The following is a 19,200-nucleotide window of genomic DNA, read 5'->3' as shown; positions in this document are numbered from 1 at the left end:
TATTGATCTGTTGGGCGCACTAATCATCCGAGAAGGTATGGAGGCACTTGGGCAAGTGTGGTCCCCAAGGTGCTTGTACGAAGAGCCAGGACTTCAGCTTCTTGCAGAACTCAAGAAGTGAGGAGGAGGCTCTGATGTGCTGAGGGAGGTCATTCCATATCTTGGGTGGGATATAGGAGAATGAGCAACCTACAGTTTTGCTTTTGTGGATGTAGGGAATGTGAGAGAGAGGCAGAGCGTAGGTGTCTGGTGGGTTGGTGAAAGTGTATGTGGGTGTTCAGATATTCTGGTCCTGTGTTGTGTAGGGGTTTGTAAGTGTGCGTGAGAAGTTTGAATTGACTGCGTTTGTGAATGAGGAGCCAGTGAAGCTTCCTGAGGTGTGGTGTGATGTGGGTGCGGTATGGGAGGTCAAGTATGAGTCTGGCAGCAGTGTTCTGGATGGTCTGGAGTCTTTGTAGCTGTTAGTTGGAGATTCTGGCGCAAAGAGTGTTGTTGTAGTCCAGCAGTAGGATGAGGGCTGCTGTTTCTCCTCAGTCTTGGATGATTTGAATGTCACCTGTGGCTGTGATCAGTGCTGTGGTTCTTTCTGAATCCTAATTGAGTGTTGTCTAGAAGATGGTGACATTCGAGGTTGGTTGTGAGTTGCTTGTTGTTGGCCTTCTCAGTCACTTTGGCAGGAAAGGGAAGCAGGAAGATGGGTTGAAAGTTGCTCAGTTGATTCAGGTCAGCTGTGGGCTTCTTGAGGAGTGCATTAATTTCTGCACGTTTCCATACTTCAGGGAAAGATATGGAGGTGTTGATGATGTAGGTCAGAGTGGTGCTGATTGTTGATGTTCCCAGGTTACAGTTGTGGTGAGGGCCTCTGAGTGGATGATTTGCATGATTACCGTGTGTAGGAGGCTGGACTGGCTTGTAGTGAGTAGCAAGGGGTACTTACACCTTGCACCAGGCCCAGATATCCCTTATTAGTGTAGAGGGGTGTCTAGCAGCTTAGGCTGATAGAAAAGATAGCTTAGCAGAGCAGCTTAGATTGAACTAGGAGACGAGTGAAGCTCCTACAGTACCACTAGTGTCATATGCACAATTTCATAAGAAAACACAATACACAGATATACTAAAAATAAAGGTACTTTATTTTTTTGACAATATGCCAAAAGTATCCCAGTGAGTACCCTCAGTATGAGGATAGCAAATATACACAAGATATATGTACACAATACCAAAATATGCAGTAATAGCAATAGAAAACAGTGCAAACAATGTATAGTCACAATAGAATGCAATGGGGGCACATAGGGATAGGGACAACACAAACCATATACTCTAGAAGTGGAATGCGAACCACGAATGGACCCCAAACCTATGTGACCTTGTAGAGGGTCGCTGGGACTGTAAGAAAACAGTGAGGGTTAGAAAAATAGCCCACCCCAAGACCCTGAAAAGTGGGTGCAAAGTGCACCTAAATTCCCCAAAGAGCACAGAAGTCGTGATGGGGGAATTCTGCCAGAAACAACAACACCAGCAATGCAATAACGATGGATTTCCTGACGAGAGTACCTGTGGAACAAGGGGACCAAGTCCAAGAGTCACGATCAAGTCGGGAGTGGGCAGATGCCCAGGAAATGCCAGCTGTGGGTGCAAAGAAGCTGCCACCAGATGGTAGAAGCTGTGGATTCTGCAAGAACGACAAGGGCTAGAAACTTCCCCTTTGGAGGATGGATGTCCCACGTCGTGAAGAGTCGTGCAGAAGTGTTTCCGTGCAGAAAGACCGCCAACATGCCTTGCTAGCTGCAAGGGTCGCAGTTAGGGTTTTTGGATGCTGCTGTGGCCCAGGAGGGACCAGGATGTCGCCAGTTACGTGAGGAGACAGAGGGGGCGCCCAGCAAGAGAAGGAGCCCACTCAGAAGCAAGCAGCACCCGCAGAAGTGCCGGAACAGGCACTACGAAGTGGAGTGAACCGGAGCTCACCCGAAGTTGCACAAGAGGGTCCCACGAAGCCGGATGACAACTCAGGAGGTCGTGCAATGCAGGTTAGAGTGCCGGGGACCCAGGCTTGGCTGTGCACAAAGGAAATCCTCGGTGAGTGCACAGAAGCCGGAGTAGCTGCAAAACACGCGGTTCCCAGCAATGCAGTCTAGCGTGGGGAGGCAAGGACTTACCTCCACCAAACTTGGACTGAAGAGTCACTGGACTGTGGGAGTCACTTGGACAGAGTTGGTGAGTTCAAGGGACCTCGCTCGTCGCGCTGAGAGGAGACCCAGAGGACCGGTGAAGCAGTTCTTTGGTGCCTTCGGTTGCAGGGGGAAAATTCCGTCGACCCACGGGAGATTTCTTCGGAGCTTCTAGTGCAGAGAGGAGGCAGACTACCCCCACAGCATGCACCACCAGGAAAACAGTCGAGAAGGCGGCAGGATCAGCGTTACAAGGTCGCAGTAGTCGTCTTTGCTACTTTGTTGCAGTGTTGCAGGCTTCCAGCGCGGTCAGCAGTCGATTCCTTGGCAGAAGGTGAAGAGAGAGATGCAGAGGAACTCTGATGAGCTCTTGCATTTGTTATCTAAGGAATTCCTTAAAGCAGAGACCCTAAATAGCCAGAAAAGGAGGTTTGGCTACCTAGGAGAGAGGATAGGCTAGCAACACCTGAAGGAGCCTATCAGAAGGAGTCTCTGATGTCACCTGCTGGCCCTGGCCACTCAGAGCAGTCCAGTGTGCCAGCAGCACCTCTGTTTCCAAGATGGCAGAGGTCTGGAGCACACTGGAGGAGCTCTGGGCACCTCCCAGGGGAGGTGCAGGTCAGGGGAGTGGTCACTCCCCTTTCCTTTGTCCAGTTTCGCGCCAGAGCAGGGCTGAGGGATCCCTGAACCGGTGTAGACTGGCTTATGCAGAGATGGGCACCATCTGTGCCCATCAAAGCATTTCCAGAGGCTGGGGGAGGCTACTCCTCCCCAGCCCTGACACCTTATTCCAAAGGGAGAGGGTGTAACACCCTCTCTCTGAGGAAGTCCTTTGTTCTGCCTTCCTGGGCCAAGCCTGGCTGGACCCCAGGAGGGCATAAACCTGTCTGAGGGGTTGGCAGCAGCAGCAGCTGCAGTGAAACCCCGGGAAAGGTAGTTTGGCAGTACCCGGGTCTGTGCTAGAGACTGGGTACCTCAGTACCATATACTAGGGAATTATAAGGGTGTTCCAGTATGCCAATGTAAATTGGTAAAATTGGTCACTAGCCTGTTAGTGACAATTTGGAAAGAAATGAGAGAGCATAACCACTGAGGTTCTGATTAGCAGAGCCTCAGTGAGACAGTTAGTCATAACACAGGTAACACATACAGGGCACACTTATGAGCACTGGGGCCCTGGCTGGCAGGGTCCCAGTGACGCATACAACTAAAACAACATATATACAGTGAAATATGGGGGTAACATGCCAGGCAAGATGGTACTTTCCTACACCGTGGTGTCCTTTCTAGTGAGGGTTTTCCATTCGGTCAGGTGGCCATCTTGGTTGGTGGTGTGTAGATTAGCAACAAGTTCTCTGGGGTTGGGTGGTGTGTGAAGTTGCTGTAGATGTTTGCAGTTTTGCTGTGGAAGAAGTTGGATGGGTTGTCGCAGAGTTGCTGAAATGCAGCAATGTTGGTGACAGTGACTGAGGATGAGATGAAATCCTTAACGATCGATAAGATCTCCTTACAGCTTTAGGAGCTTCCTTTGATGTGGTCTACTAGCGCTTTATTCTTGGTGTCTTTTATTTGCTGGTGATAGCGCTTGAGTGCAGCCTTGTAGGTAGTTCTGTCTGTGGTGTCGTGGCTGGCTCTCCATTTCCTTTCGTGCTGTTTATAGTGTTGTTTGGTGTCTCGCAGGTCTTGTGTGTGCCAGCTGGCTTGTTTGCATGATGTACTTTTATTGTTGGGTTTGATGAGTGCGAGGGAGTCTGCACAATTCTTGATGAAGTTGTTGATGTCCTTGTCGAAGTTGTCTGTAGAACTAGGTTGATCCGTGCTGACAGCGCTGAGCCAGTCTGCTTTTGTGATTTTGCCCCAGCTGCGGCTTGGAATGCTGAACCTGGTAGGAGTGTTGACTTGAGGTCTGTTGATTTGGAAGTGGATGATGGAGTGGTCAGTCCATATGAGCAGTGTGGTGGAGTTGTATTTGATGCAGTCTCTTGTGGTGAAGGTGGGGGCCCAGTGTATGTCCTGTGTTGTGTGTTGGTTATGTGACGAGCTGGGTGAGTCCGATGTTGATCAAGCTTTGAAGGAATGCTGTGAAACAGGTTTTTTCGGTCTTTCATGTGAAAATTGAGGTCACTGAGGAGAATATAGGTTTTGAAGTGAGTGGTGAGCGAAGAGACAAAGTTGGTGATGAAGTTGGTAAAGATGGCTTGTGGTCGGTAAGTATGGGTTCCGTTCAGGGTGAAGTTTTCTGAGATTCACAGCTTGAAGTGCATGTGTTCCATGAATGGGGTGGCTTTCTCTGAGGATGTCTTCGATGGATTCCTTGTAGATGATAGAAAGATAGTGGCGATGTCTGGAGCCGATGAGGGGTTGAGCCACGTCTCTGTGATAAAGAGGATGTCAGGTGTTTCCCTGCTCACCAAGTCCCATATTTTGGTTTTGTGCTTGCTGAGTGATTGTGTGTTGAGAAGCATGCATGTGAGTGGATGTTGATGTGCGGTTTTGATGTGGCATGTGTTGTAGGGTGGAATGAAGGCGTTGTTGGTGCTTGTGTGGCATGTGTGTTGGGAGGGGGTGTTGAGAGCATTGTTAGTATTTGCATGGGGGGCTCTGTGGCTGCTGGAGAACCGGCAGTGGGTGCAGGTGCAAGCTCCTACTGTGGCGCGGCAGAGCAGCAGTTGGGGTAACTGCATTCGGGGTCAAGCAACCTAAAGAGTGTTGCGGTGTGTCACTGGGCAGTGATCAGACCAGGGTTCCTATCCCTGGGCGTGGTCCAGGTGCGGACAGACACAGACTGGCTTGCCTTTGGCACGCCTTCAGCACTCCAGCAGCACACTCGCTGCACATGTTTGCTGTGCATCTGTGTTGCAGCTACCATTAGGTAGGTCCTGGGGGGAGAATTGCAGGGTACAATGATGTCATTTCCTGTGCTGATAGGAAATTAAGTTTTCTTACTTGGCTTCTTCTTTTAAAGACAGTTTTGGCAGAAAAAACAGTAATGTTACTTCCTGTACTGTGTATGTTAGGGACTTCCTGTGTGGAGGATGATGATGGGAGATCGAGTGCTGATGGGAAATGAAGTCCTCTTGCTTGGCTTGTTCTGAAGATTGCTTTGGCGGGAAATCTGTGATTTTAGTGAAATATTTGATTTCAGCGTGCTTCCTTTGTTCTTATTGCAATGTGAGAACGTGTTGAAATGCTCGAGTTCACTGGGTGTGCTATACAGTCACCTCTTTTTAATTTTACATTTTTCTATAGCGTGGTTCCGTAGAAGAATCTTGTCCACATCACGGTCTACATGACAACTGATTTGCCTCTGTGTTGGCTCGCCCCCTCTCATTCAGGCTCAGCAGCTTCCACGATGTGCGGTAAGCGACAGAGGCCGCAGTCACGATGCATGAAGGAGCACCGGCGCATGCGCCCCAGTAAAATGGTGGCTCTTCTTATCTTAACGAAAGATCAGTAGAGCTAACCTTACAAAACAATAGCTGAACGAAGATTATTTATTGAAAGTAGCTACAAATCAGAGCCCTGGGCTCACATACCACATTTAAAATGCGCTTTCAAAGCCCTTTCGCGACAAACTCATTTAAAAACCGTACCTGAAGTTTAACTTATTTCCTTCCGTCTTTATAGGTCCATAAAATCTCTCCCACCGCTCGTTGACAAATGTGAAGTCAGGCGACACGATGAGACAGCATCTTTAGGTTGTAAATAGTAGTTTAACAGTGCACAAGACAACTACAGCAAGGGAGCCCAGGCAGAGTCAACTGACCCTGGACTAACAAGAATACAGCAAGATTCCAATAGCGAACAAATGAACATCCTATAGGAGAGTAGTGGGACACCATTACATCACAGACCCCACGCCTGACATCATAAAATAATGCAGGATTCCACAGTTGCTAAAGTGAGGGCCTCTGTTTACTTAATAGTACAGGCCCTTCGGTCCTACAACCGCCCCAGCTCCCTCTAAGTGGCGAGCTGCCCAATAACTAGTTGTCGCATTCATGAGGACTGATTAGGTTTTAGGTACTGATGAAAGAAGGTATAGGTGGAAGCTCCCATTGTCATGCGTGAGATTAGTATCAAGAAGCCCCACTTTACCCAGAAGAATATTCCAGTTTTTGGACTCCATACAAGGGTGCGGCTTGGATGACCTCCATTAGTACATAGACTACAGACTGGCATTTTCCCAGTTTCTAGTGATGCCCAGATCTCACCAGAGTTGGGAACTCTTCCGTTGACATGGTTCTTGAAGCACCTGCTTAAACCACACCCAAGCAAAAACGTGATCTGCGATAAAACATTTCTAGACGTTTGAAGCTCCTGCAGTAACCGGTAATGCAGAGGTCACTTTTCTAGCCTCAGGGGCCAGCTCTCTTCATTTTTTATTGCAGGGTTTTATAATTAGATGGGTGGTTGCTTCACCAGAGGATTAGCATTGTTTTAACCTCGGAAAAGGAAGATAAAATGCCAAGTCGCTAACGAATTTATTAACCAGGAAGCTCTCAATGCTAAGTACATGATACAGGAAAGAATGCTTCAATGTTGAATAGCCACTGGAATTTTAAAACAGTAAACTGCTCACCTCTGAAGGCACACAGAATAGTGCGGAAATACCTTTTCTACAGTTAAGGCCTTCGTCGTAGGGTCTTTCCAGATGTGTGTGGTACTTGGTTCCAAAGTTGGAAACAGATGGGAGCATCCTGCCTCACACTCCAGCATGCACTCAACCCCATTGCATCATGGTAAATGCAGTACAAGTTCTTTTTTACTCCATATAGTAGTCTGTAGTTTTTCATCTTAGTAGGTGCAGCTAGTGCTGTGTATCTCTGGACACGTGTTTCTGGGTTTAGCCCTTCATCAGCAGAGAGCAGCTTTGTCTGTGGGGTTGCTGGAAATGCTGCCAAGTTCTCTTGCATTCTAAGACATTTGCTAAGGTCCTCTGGAATAAGAAGGTGTGTGTGCTACAGAAGGACCAAGAGTTACACCAGTGGGTACTTCTTATTTTCTTCCACAATGAACGATATTTGCTTGTCTTTGTACAGGTGTCCTGCCTCTATCAAAGTGTGCTTTTCACTGAATAAAGTTACCCTGATACATTGTCCCCTTTTTGCCAACCTACAAGTGCCTATACATGTAGATATTCTCAAATATGACCCTTCACTTAGCTGCTCTTTCAGCTAAAGGTACCTGTTGTCCTCTTTTCTGTTTTTGCACACATGCCCTAACACACATCACACATTGCGCTGGCTCCTGCACAGGTATTCTCATGCACAAAATCCTCTCTGCCTGTCCCTTCACAAGTATACTAATAGACTGTCTGCCCCTGTGACACAGAATCCCTGTCCCTTTGTCACTGGATTTTGTATCTCTATTCATCTGCAAGTCTACTGATACAGTGCACCTGCTTCAAGACATTCCCACACACACATTAATACTTCTCTGCATACCTGTCAATGCGTATGTGTGACTATCACCATGCAGGTATTCTTGCTCAATGGCCATATTCTTTGTGTCTTCAACACCCCGGCCATGCTTTGCGTAACTCCGTACAGCTATAGTGATACCCTGCCTGTCACTGTGCAGATATTCTTGCTTGCTGGCCTTGCATCTCCCACTCTCTATACAAGTTACCTGGTATAAAGCCTGCCATTTTGTAGGTGCTCCCATACAGTGGCCTTGCTCTCCATGCCCATATGCAGGTGTACTGATGGCCTACTGGGTTCCTCGGCACTGAATATACTCTCTTTCTTCTGCAATTGCTCTGGCACCCTGTCTGTCCTTGTGAAAGCATTCACACACTGGACCTTCCCTCCATATTTGCCCATCTGCTTTTAGACTGATGCTATGCCTGTCACTGTGCAGGTGTTCTTAGACACAGGCCCTGCTCTGCCTGTACAGGTGTTCAGACACACTGCCCGCTGCTGTGCAGGCATTCTCATATACTGACACCTCTCTGTCCACGCAACTGCAAATGTCTGCACACCATCTTTAAGGCACTCCTGAATCCTAAAGCGGATATGGACGATCCAGCTGTCAATTTTCTAGGGAAAGTCTTTTCCTGCTGTACAAATAATATCTCCTTCCTCGCTAACTCTTGAGTCGAGTGAGTACTGCTCTCAGACTGAGGGTACCATATGCTGCATTGTTTCCCAAAAGAAAGTGGTCAGATCTATCAGGCCAACTACTCGTCCACGAACTCATCCCTATCTCCAGTCCCTTTCCCACCTATTGAACCATCCCCTGAGCCATTGACACCATACACACAGACAATTTTAAGAATTCTGCAGGCCAATCGAACTGTAGCAGTCCAAAAGCTAATTTGTAATGGTCTAGGTTGAAGTGCATCACTCAAAACCTCGATAAAACTAAATAAGAATGCATTATACTTGTTCAGCAAAAAACTATCTTCGTGAGCAAAACGAACTGCTAAAAAGTACTCATCTCACATGGGGTAGCAAAATAATAAATGTATCCTTGCCTTTGCAACAGAAAGGACCATGTGTCAATAAAAGTAGTGTAACTTCACTTGTGTCAAAAAGATAATAACCAGCTGAATTACACGAAAAGTGTTTAACTTGGGCCGGTGTTCCCACGTGTTAAGCAGTCACTGCTATTGGGATAGGTTGAATTGCAGGGCCAGTCCTTGCAGACCGTAGTTCGAAGGATCTGGGGTGGAGAGAGTGAAGGGTCGAAGACTGAGGCCAAGGTAAGTGAATCCCAAAAATCTGGTCTAGGATGCATTGGTATACAGGGCTTTGAACAGATCCATCCTGGATATTAATACAGAACTATCTGCTCATGCTGTAGCATCTAGGTGATATTTAACATCTCAAGAGCTTTGAACATATGTAACAAAAACACTGTTAATCGGGGCCTAACTTTTACTACATTGTAGCCAGTGGAACACATCATTAGTGCAGCTGGTGCATTCGCACTGGAACCCAAGTGTCAGGAAGCAGGGCTGAAAATCGTGCCTGCTGCTTGGAACTTGGCGAGCACATGGGAAGCGATACTCTTGACTCGATTGCACTGAGTCTTTCCCTTGAAAGGAAAGCCAGGCAGTCCCTGAAGAGTGTCGGCACTGTCTCGAATGATGCTTCACATGCATGGAGAACGCACTATGCAACAGCGTCCCAACAACAAACTATATTTCCCAGCAGGCCATGAACTCCTACATAGTGTGGAGATGTGGCAGCAATCTTGGACATCTGGGTATAACATCCCTCATGACCCAACGTTTCTGTGCTAGGCAATCACGAGCTAATGTTGCCAAAGACAGGACCTTGCTACACAGATGTAGGATTCCCTTACTAGAGAGCAGTTGCTTCCTTTGGATTGGATTGAAGAAGATTTGGATTTCAGAGAAGTATTCATGGAAGTTGTGTTGTTGGTGAAAACAAACTTTGAACTTTATGAGCATTCATATGGACTCATATAAGACTGCTAGTTGTTGCATTTACTTCAGGGTTATTCTGTGACGGAACAGGAAGGACTTTTAAACCAGTACTATGTTACGTGTAAGTCTTACGCATGCGTGTTACACAAACCAAGTACACATTATGCCTCATCTACCACAGAGAGTGCATAGTGATGAAACGTGAAATAGTTATTTTTATTTACACAGTGTCAGTAAACTCCTTATTTGTAAGTTTAGTTTTAGGAATCACAAGTTCCACATCAAAGTACAGTTGGTTGCACTGAGATATCCGTGAGGTTTACTTATTCACTATTACTATTAAGTGTAGGATTTCCTTGACAAATCTCTAAAGCTACCTGTTTGTCTTTAGCTATCCACTACAGCCTGCAGTCAACACCCTTCCTAACACTGGCCCTCACATCCCTGTGTATGTGGTCATTGGTGGCGGTGGTGACCGACGGAAGAGTGGATTGCTGCCATCTGAGCACAAGGTTAGTGCATCCTGACACCTGGAGTATACATGCCCCCCTATGCAGCAGTTTGTTTACTACCCAACCAACTGTATGATGGCATGTTTTCTTTGCTTATATTTTGATCCATGGTACCATTGCTATATCCCACGGTCCACAGCAAGGTCTGAAAAACTATCTTTTGAACCTCGCTGCAGTAGTGTCTTCTTAAAAGAAGCTCAGCTAAAAGAACAAGAAACAGTACTGTGGCTGGAAAATGATTACGTCTCTTTCGAGTTGACATGGGTACAAACCAAGGAGCAAAGAAAAAAGAAATACTATAACATAATGATTTTTTAATTAGTCTTTTTAAGAGAACATATTTCCCCATTTTAATTGCTAATGCATATCACAAGATGCCAACACATGGTGGAAGTCATTTGCCTTGATTTTGTGATAATGAATGACACAGCAGATCAGTGTGGCTAAAAGGATTTGTGAGGCTGGCTTACTCCCCACCTCACAACCCTTGAAGTAGGGGAGTGTTTCTGATGCCAAACACAGGGATTTGACAGCTGTAAGTACCGAAGGGGAACCTAAGAGTTCAATTACCCTGCGCTCCAATTTTCATGCGTTTCCCAGGATTAACACTTTAGATTCTGCTTGTGTTATATAGCGTGTCATAACAGTGACTAAGCGCCGGAGTGCATTACTGGATAGGTAGCACCCTACCCCACAAGAGACTGTGTAAGAGCCTCATTGCAAGATGGCCTATGGGAACCATTTTTGTGCCTTGTGCGAGTGACAAAAGTGACACTCTTGGGCCTCTGCGCCTAGGCGTATGATGGAAGAAAGAGGTGTGAAAGGTAGGGCTTTATAATTTTAGATTAATTTGTCGTTGTTTGCGCTAGTATTTGTCCGATTGTGTTGTGAAAGACCCACAGGTATTTCCTGAGCTCGCCTCATTAAAGATAGTTATTTTGTTCCTTAAATAAATCATTAATCTTGTGGTGTGCGGAGATTATTTACTATATATATTTTGCATTGTGTGATTTAACACTTTTATGCTTATGTCGAGCACTGGCGTGATGAGACACGTGTCCTAACCTTAAATCACAGCCCACCAGTCCACATCGCTGTCCCTCAGTTCACCGTTTTATGTAGTGCCTAGAATTTCGCGTCGCTGTGGCGCAGCTCACCAGTTTCTGAAGTTCTTCCTAATCCACTTTTAACATAGATGCTGTAGGATTCGGACAGAGTTGCCTTCCTCCCTGCATCCTAAATAGGTGTTCTAACTCATGACTTGTTACTTTCTTCACTTGCTTGTTTATAATCATTCAAAATGTGCCTAACTTGCTATTCCTGATACAACTGACTTGCAATGTGTCTGTAAAGTATAGCCCTAAATAAATAAATAAAAGCACCAAGTAATATCCTCGCATTGTCCATGTTATTCTCAAAACGTGAATGTGTTGCACCCACTCCCCCACCTCACACTTAGGTGGATTAACTGTTGCTTTCTCTGGTAGGGCCTGGAATCAATTGTCCTCCCTCCACAGAAATATTAATGGTCATTGGAGATCACCCAGACACATCTAAAAATTGTGACCTTCCATCCCCATTGTGGTGGGTTCACCCATCACTTTTCCCTCCCTGTGTGTGCCAGCAATGCTGTTCCCTCCACACTGTAGCGGGTTAGTCCATTGATTTCCCCCCACTGCACTTGGCAGTACTCATCCTGCTGAAACCAACCAACCAACTGGTTTTATAGGAGTGGATTTGAGCAGAGTGAGCCACCAATCTCATGGCCTTTGGGTAGCCCACTGTGCTTTGTGTCTGGTTCAAATTACTCTCCCCCATTGAGACTGGCTGTATGTACCTCTTATCTCTGTTAGCCCATTGAGGGTTTTAGGGAAGTGCTTGTCTTTGTCTCCAAATGCAAAGTATTGTGTTGCCATACTCATAATTTAAAAGGGAGGACTGCTCCCCTACAGCTGTTTTGGATAAGAAGAAGCTTCCACCTCTTCAAAGGCAGTGAATTTAGCAGTGAAACAACATATGCACTGGATCGTTGGGTATGAGCGTGCAACTCTCCAAAGGTAGTGGAAGTGCATTGAGACTGTGCTTGAAAACCTCATCCCATTGTGAGAGAACAGCATACTGGGGCAGTTCCAACAATTAAGTGTTCTATTTGTCGGTCACTTGGATTGTGGATGGTTTTACACACATTCTTCTTGGCACTTGGTGATTGTGTTGAAGAATCCCAAAACACAGACAGAGGAGAAGCGCTGAGTGGGCACCACAATGAATGCGGCTTACATTGGTACACCATTGCCTTTGTTAAATATATACAGTTATTTAAAATACATTTATCTGAAAGTTGTGAACTTAACATGACAAAGCTATTAAAAAATGATCATCAGTGGGTGATAAGTAACAATAAGTAGTGAGTTCTCCATGGAGAATTCTGTTGACGTTCAGTTATTTTCCCAAACAATTGGTGGCGTCCGTATAAACAGTTGCTTCACCCCATGGCGGAAACGTTTGTCTCTGACACTGTAGATGATCACATTGCAGCAACTGTTTGATGTCAGGATCCAGAAAGCAAAAAAGGAGAAGGTGCACCACGTGTAGCCTGCCACATTGCCAACCACAAAGGCTGCGATTGGTGTAAAGGAGGCTGTGAAAGCAATGGTCAGGATACTGATGGTCTTAGCGGCCTTTATGTCTGAGAAGGATGGCCTTTGAGCACCTACATAGCTCTCTACCTCAGCCAGGAACTTGCGTTTGTGGGAGTAGTGGCGAATGGTAGAAAAGGAGAGGACATTAACCACCAAGGAGGCCCCCAAAAGAGCAAAGTCAAATATGGGAAAGAGCAACATAACATTCCAAGAGGGGGCTTGGTTGGTAATCAGAGCGTAGTTACACATGCGGCTGCACATGTTGTACTCCATGGTGAAGGCGTTACTGAAGATGAATGGCGTGATGGCCAGAAGAAAGCTTACAACCCAGGAAAAGACAATAAGGCTGAGAGTCCGCTGCCTTGTGATCACCGAGTCCTTGTGCAGCGGTCTAAGGATGGCAACGGAGCGCTCCACTGTCATTAGAAAGATGGTGCTGATAGATACAAAGGTGCAGACGGTGAATATGATGCCAATCGCCTTGCATGGCTGCCAGGCTTCCAAGTGTCGCCCACTGTAGGAGCAGCCATTGTTCTGAGTAGATCGAGTGCTATTAACCATGAGGGCGATCTCGGTATAGACAGAAAAGGGCACCACCAGGATTCCTACGATGATGTCTGCTAGAGCCAAGGACACTGCAAGAGAGAATAAGATACAGTAACAATACAATTACTAACTGGTCTGTCATGTGCATTTTACTGCACTCTTACAATGTGGACCTGCTAAAGATTTGGGTATTAATGAATAATCCTCTGATTTTGGAGGACTTGTGATAGGAATTGATGACATTTCGACAGTGAACTCTCCCATGGAATTAGCACTTCCAGAATTACTTACAGTGCAGCATATTTTTATCCCTGGGGACATACAACTCTACCCACCTCAGACCTAGTAGATATAACTGCAATTAGCACTAACTATACACAACTCCATGTAAATGGGCAGATTAGGGTAAAGTTTGCCTTGCTAGTTGGTGGATGACAACAAACTCTAGTAACTGCTGGACATTCACAACCTCTTGCCACCATTTACCTCCATTTCCAGGTTGGGAAGGGAAAAGAACACTCCAAACTCTTCCGGGGTATAGGGAAAGAGGTATCTGCATGGGGAAAAATAATTTTCCCAGGGGCAAAAACAAACTAAAACAAAAAGAGTGCATTTGCACAGTGGGCTGCCTTTCCCCAAAGCATAGTTGTACCCAGTATATTATTCTGTGCTGAGGAAATAGCAGTTGGTTCAAATGTTACAACTCATTGTGAGTACAGTGCCGGGAAACCTGGGACTGTTACACCTACCTGATAGAGGATTCTAGCTGCAGATTCCTGACCTTTGATTTTCCCCAGGTGTCAGACTGGATCCAGAAACTTTTGCTCGAGTAATACCCCTGTGCCTGCTGTCAGTTGGCTCCATTTGGCTCTGCGTGGCAGTGTTGGTGCCGGAAAAGACATTGCGATCACCTATATAGGCGACACCCAGGTGCTTGGGCATCAGTTCTTTTCTTTCCACGGCAGTTAGCGCAGATCGGGAGAGAGTAACCCCTCTGTTGTTTTTTGACAGGCCTTTTTTCGGACGCTTTGTCATGTTTTTCTTCAAGTGTGTCAAGGATGTCTTTGAGGAAGGCTGGGTTCAAACCGTGTGCCGCCTGTCTCCACGCCATTTAAGCTACAGACCCCCATCTCGTTTGCCTCTGGTGCCTCCAGCATGACCATGACTCCAAGTCATGCTTGGACTGCCCGGCCATAGCTCCGAAGGCTTTGAGGGAGCGGTCCTTAAAGCTGCTTGTGGCCCAACAGTCATGACTCCAGCACATGCAACTCCTCGAAGGTCTTTGTCCCAGTCCAGAAGGATGTTGTGGGACTGCTCCAGGAGCCCCAACTCCTCTTCGTTTCATTTGAGGGCCTTTGGGACACTCTGGTAAGTGGCACAAAAAGAAGTCACTTCACTTCGTCCGTCAGCTGACAAGACGAGCAGGAAACATCGGCATTCCCAGCACAGTTCTGCAGAGCCGTTGTCCAGTTCGACTCCGCTCACCCCCCCGTTTCTGGAGCTGGATCGACACCCGCTCAAATGAAATAATTTTACGAGGCCATGCTCCGCATATCTGAGCAGGCTAACTCCTCTGATGTGCCTTCGGGCAGCGTGAGGTCAGAGGAGACGACATCAAGTTCCACACCACCGGTTTTGGCCTCAGCTCCGATGGGGTCTCATGGATCTGATTCTGGACTGGCGCTGGTTATAGCCAGGCGACATTCTATAGCGCCGGTCTCAACGCCGATGCTCCCGGTGCTGCCAGCACCCACTGGCAGCGCCCTTCTGATTTCCAACGATTCGGCACCCACAGGTGCCAGATCGTTGCTTGAGCCTTATTTTACACAGCCAAGCATGGAAGAGAGTTGGAAGGGTCACGAGCCCATTGGAACACCAGTTGGAGAGTAGTTTGGACTGGTGTGAGGGGCTAGGAGAGGCCAGTGATCTGGACACCTCTCCAAATTCTGGTTTGCTCTCTCCTCCCCACTGTGGCCATGGAGGAGACAGCTTGCTATGCTATGGTGGTGTGTAGGGCGCTGGAGGTCCTCAACCTCTAACTGTCCTTAGTGGCTGTCAAGACGAACATCTTGAAGGAAGTGCTTCAGCCTGGGACTTCTATATCAGAATCCCATCTTTCCTTTAAAAAGGCACTTACAGAAATCCTGCTGGGAACTTGGTCCAGAACCAGCACAGGGGCTCCTGTAAATAGGACTATCCCCCGCCGCTATCATCCTGCGCTAGGAGACCCTAGCTTCCTTAGTCAATACCCCACACCTGAGAGCTTGGTAGTCCAAGTCTCCACTTCCCAAGGTGCATTCCCTTCGCCCCCAAGACAGGGAATCCAAGAGGCTTGACCATCTTGAGAAGAAGATGTTTTCTTCCACGAGCCTGGCACTGAGGTTGGTGAACACCTCTTGCTTATTGGGCCGTTTCTCGGACACCATTTGGGATAGGTTGCGCAAGTGCTGCCTCAGGTCCCGGAGGAGGCCCAGGCCAGTAAAAGTCAGCAGAAACGCAGCAAAGTTCAACATACAGTGTGGCATAGATACGACTGACTCGGTAGGCAGAGCGGTTGCGTCGACAGTGGCCTTGAGGCACCACGCCTGGGTGAGGACATCTGTTTTTTCGGGGGATATCCAGGCAAACCTGATGGACATGCCTTTTGATGGCACTCACCTGTTTGGCGAGAAGGCAGACTTGGAGCTGGAACGCTTTAAGGAATCCCGGGGACGGCCAAGTCCTTGGGCCTCTTGGTGACCCCTCGTTTACCGTCTGCCTTTTGTGGCTACGGAAGGGCGTGGTATTGCGCAGCCCTATGCCAGCCACCATCCTTCACAACCAACCCAGACTTTGCGAGGATGTGGGCACGGTTCCTTCAGCCCAATAGGGAGTGCAGGCCAGAAGTCGTCTGCCGCCCAGCTCCCAGCAGCTGCTGCCTCAAAGCCCTCCTAATTTGGTTCTGTAGGATCATACTGGCCCAGTTGGAGGGAGAATACACCATAATCTCCTCCATTGGCAGTCCATAACATAGGACGCATGAGTACTGCAGATCATTAGGAAGGGCTATGCCTTGCTTTTCCAGTTTTTTCCTCCCCTCATGCCACCCACATTCGAACGGGTGGCAGAGGAATCATATGTCACTGCTCCGAGAGGACGTTACGGCTCTCTTGACCAAGAGAGCCATAGAAAGAGTCCCGATATCAGAAATAGGCAGTGGTTGTTATTCCCGCTAGTTTCTGATACCCAAAAAGAACAAGGGTCTTCGCCCTATTCTAGACCTATGGACTGTAAATCTCTTCCTCAAAAGGAGTAGTTGAAGATGCTGACATTGGCTCAGGTCTTGTGTGCCCTAAACCTAGAAGACTGGTTGGTAGCGCTGGACTTACAGGATGCGTACTTTCATATTCCCATCCTGCCTGCCAACATGCTTTACCTGCGGTTCAAAGTAGGCCATGAACAGTTTCAGTTCACTGTGTTGCCATTTGGCCTTACCAGCCCCCTCAGGTCTTCACCAATGTGATGACGGTGGACGCAGCTCATCTGCGCTGGTCGGGAGTTTGTCTTCCCTTACCTCGAGGACTGGCTGTTGAAGGTGGGCTCAACCGAGGCTGTCGTCTCCCACCTCCAGACTATGGTGGACCTCCTGCATTCGCTGGGGTTCTCTATAAACGTGCCGAAGTCACACCTGACTCCCTCTAAGACGCTTCCTTTCATATGAGCTGTTCTGGACACAGTGCAGTTTAGAGCATATCCTACCCGAGCAGCAAGTCCACGATATTCAGCCTTAGATACCAATGTTTCGGCCTCTCCTGGGTTTCAGTGAGACTGACACCGAGGCTGCTGGGCCTCATGGCCTCCTGCATCCTACAGGTAAAACATGCCAGATGGCATATGCACGCTCTGCTGTGGGATCTGAACTTCCAGTGGGCACAGCATCAGGGAAATCTCTCTGACGTGGTCCAGATCTCAGAGGGAACTGTGAAAGACCTGCATTAGTGGATTACAAACCGCGATTGGGTAAGAGGCAGACTCCTCTCCCTTCCCCAACCAGACCTCACAGTAGTGACAGATGTGTCACTTCTGGGATTGGGCAGCCATCTGGGAGAGGTGGAGATCAGATGGCAGGGTGGGTTCGTGGACCCTTTGTCAAGAGGCCCTGCATATTTGGACATCGCTGAAACAGCAGGGCATAACCCTGATGGTTCAACACCTGGCAAGTTCTCTGAATGCCAGTTCGGACAAACTCAGCTGTCGATGCCTAGTGGATCACAAGTGGCATCTACATTCAGAGGTGGTGCAAGGTTTCTTTTAGCAGTGGGTAGAGCGTTGGTTAGATCTATTTGCCTTCTAAGAGAACGCACAATGTCAGCTGTGTTGCCGGTTAGAGTTTCCAAGGTGGAAGTCGCTCAGCAACTCTTTTTGTTATGAGTGGACGCAACCACTCCTACCCAGAGCTCTCAAGAAAATCAAGAGTGATAGGGCCCAAGTAATCCTTGTGGCTCTGGATTGGACAAGGAGAGTCTGGTATCCCAAGCTTCTGAAAATGAGCAACAATCCTCTGATTAGGCTGCCCTCTGATTTCCCACTGATTTCTCCACCCAAACCTGTCAACTTTGTGACTTCATGCATGGAGATTGACAGCTTTTGACCTTTCTCCCAAACTCTGTAACTTTATCTTGGCAGCCAGGCGTTCCTCGACAAAGACAGTATACATGTGCCATTGGCAAACATTTGTAAACAATTGTACAGAGAAGTCTGTAGATTCTCTTTCTGCTTCTCTATCTGATATTCTTCTTTTCATTCTTTCTCTTGCCCAGCAGGGTTACTCTCTAGGCACTCTGAAGGGCTTTCTCTCTGCACTGTCGGTCTTTCTGCTGCTGCCTCACCAGCCCTCTCTATTTAAGTCCCCTATTGTAAATAGGTTTCTAAAAGGACTTGTACATGTTTCCCCCTCACCCTTTATCATGCCTCACTTTCCTCATGTGTGCTCCCTTCAAGCCACTGCACAATTTTTCCCTCTGACAGCTTACCATCAAGACAGCATTCTTAGTGATATACAGGCATTGTCATCCAGACCCCCATATCTCACAGTATTTCCAGACAAGGTAGTGCTGGGCACCTGTGCCACTTTCTTCCAAAGGTGGTGACCCCATTCCATCTGGGTCAATCTGTCACCCTGCCCACCTTCTTTGCTCCCCCACATCCCTCAAAGGAAGAGGAGCAGCTCCACCGGCTGGATCAAAAAAGAGCGTTGTTGTTCCGACCAACTCTTTGTGAGGTATGTGGGAGGAAAGAAGGGTTGGGCAGTACAGAAACAGACCACTTCATGCTGGGTCAATCTTTGTTTTGAGATCTGCTACGCCCTGGCTTTTCCTCCCGGGTGGCAGCTACATGCAGATACTTGCCGCACCCAACCTACAGGACCACGCCACCTCTGCGCCAGTAAATTTTCCATTGCAGCAGTCCGTGGCGCGTTGAGCCCATGTCATCTTTGAAAGTGTCTGGCCCCCGTGGTTATAGACCTAATTTCAGTGCGGCTTCCGCTCGTAACACAGGTCCGGCGCGGCTCACTGCTGGAAGCCTGTCTCACAGTCCGATTTCCACATGAAGAGACAGTGTTGTCCCATGTTAGTCCTGATGAGGCCCTGACTGGAGAGGCCGAAACGTGTCGACACCTTCATTTCCCGGCGAGATTGGGTTCATTAAGGGTATTCAACCCCACAGACCACTTGGCTTGCAACAATAGGAATCCTAAGAAGAAATAGATAAGGTTCCCAGAGTGTTTGTTACACAAACCTTCCATCATCGCATTCAAGTGGATTACTTCTACAAAGAGTCTTAGTAACCACCATCTCTTCTTCAAGAGACAAATCTGGGGACAACCCCATGACGCCAAATCATCTGCAGCCCAATGATTTCCATGTTTGGGTGCGCTCTCGATCAGCTCATGGCTT

At 47.6% G+C, this 19,200-nt stretch overlaps 1 protein-coding gene across 2 annotated transcripts in view; it reads right to left on the bottom strand.

Annotated features, from left to right (window-relative positions):
• Nucleotides 1-10,373: 10,373 nt before the first annotated feature.
• Nucleotides 10,374-19,200, bottom strand: part of LOC138267600 (adenosine receptor A3-like) — a 151,594-nt gene continuing 142,767 nt past the window's right edge. For both annotated transcript variants that reach the window (XM_069216662.1, XM_069216663.1), the window contains exon 3: nt 10,374-13,353. In XM_069216662.1, the coding sequence (XP_069072763.1) occupies nt 12,515-13,353 (839 nt within the window). In that variant the 3' untranslated portion in view covers nt 10,374-12,514. The remainder of the gene's footprint in view (nt 13,354-19,200) is intronic.

The sequence above is a fragment of the Pleurodeles waltl genome, chromosome 12 (genome assembly GCF_031143425.1).
Source record: "Pleurodeles waltl isolate 20211129_DDA chromosome 12, aPleWal1.hap1.20221129, whole genome shotgun sequence".
NCBI lineage: Eukaryota > Metazoa > Chordata > Amphibia > Caudata > Salamandridae > Pleurodeles > Pleurodeles waltl.
The sequence above is the reverse complement of the archived record's forward strand: the minus strand, read 5'-3'. Positions and strand labels throughout refer to the sequence as shown.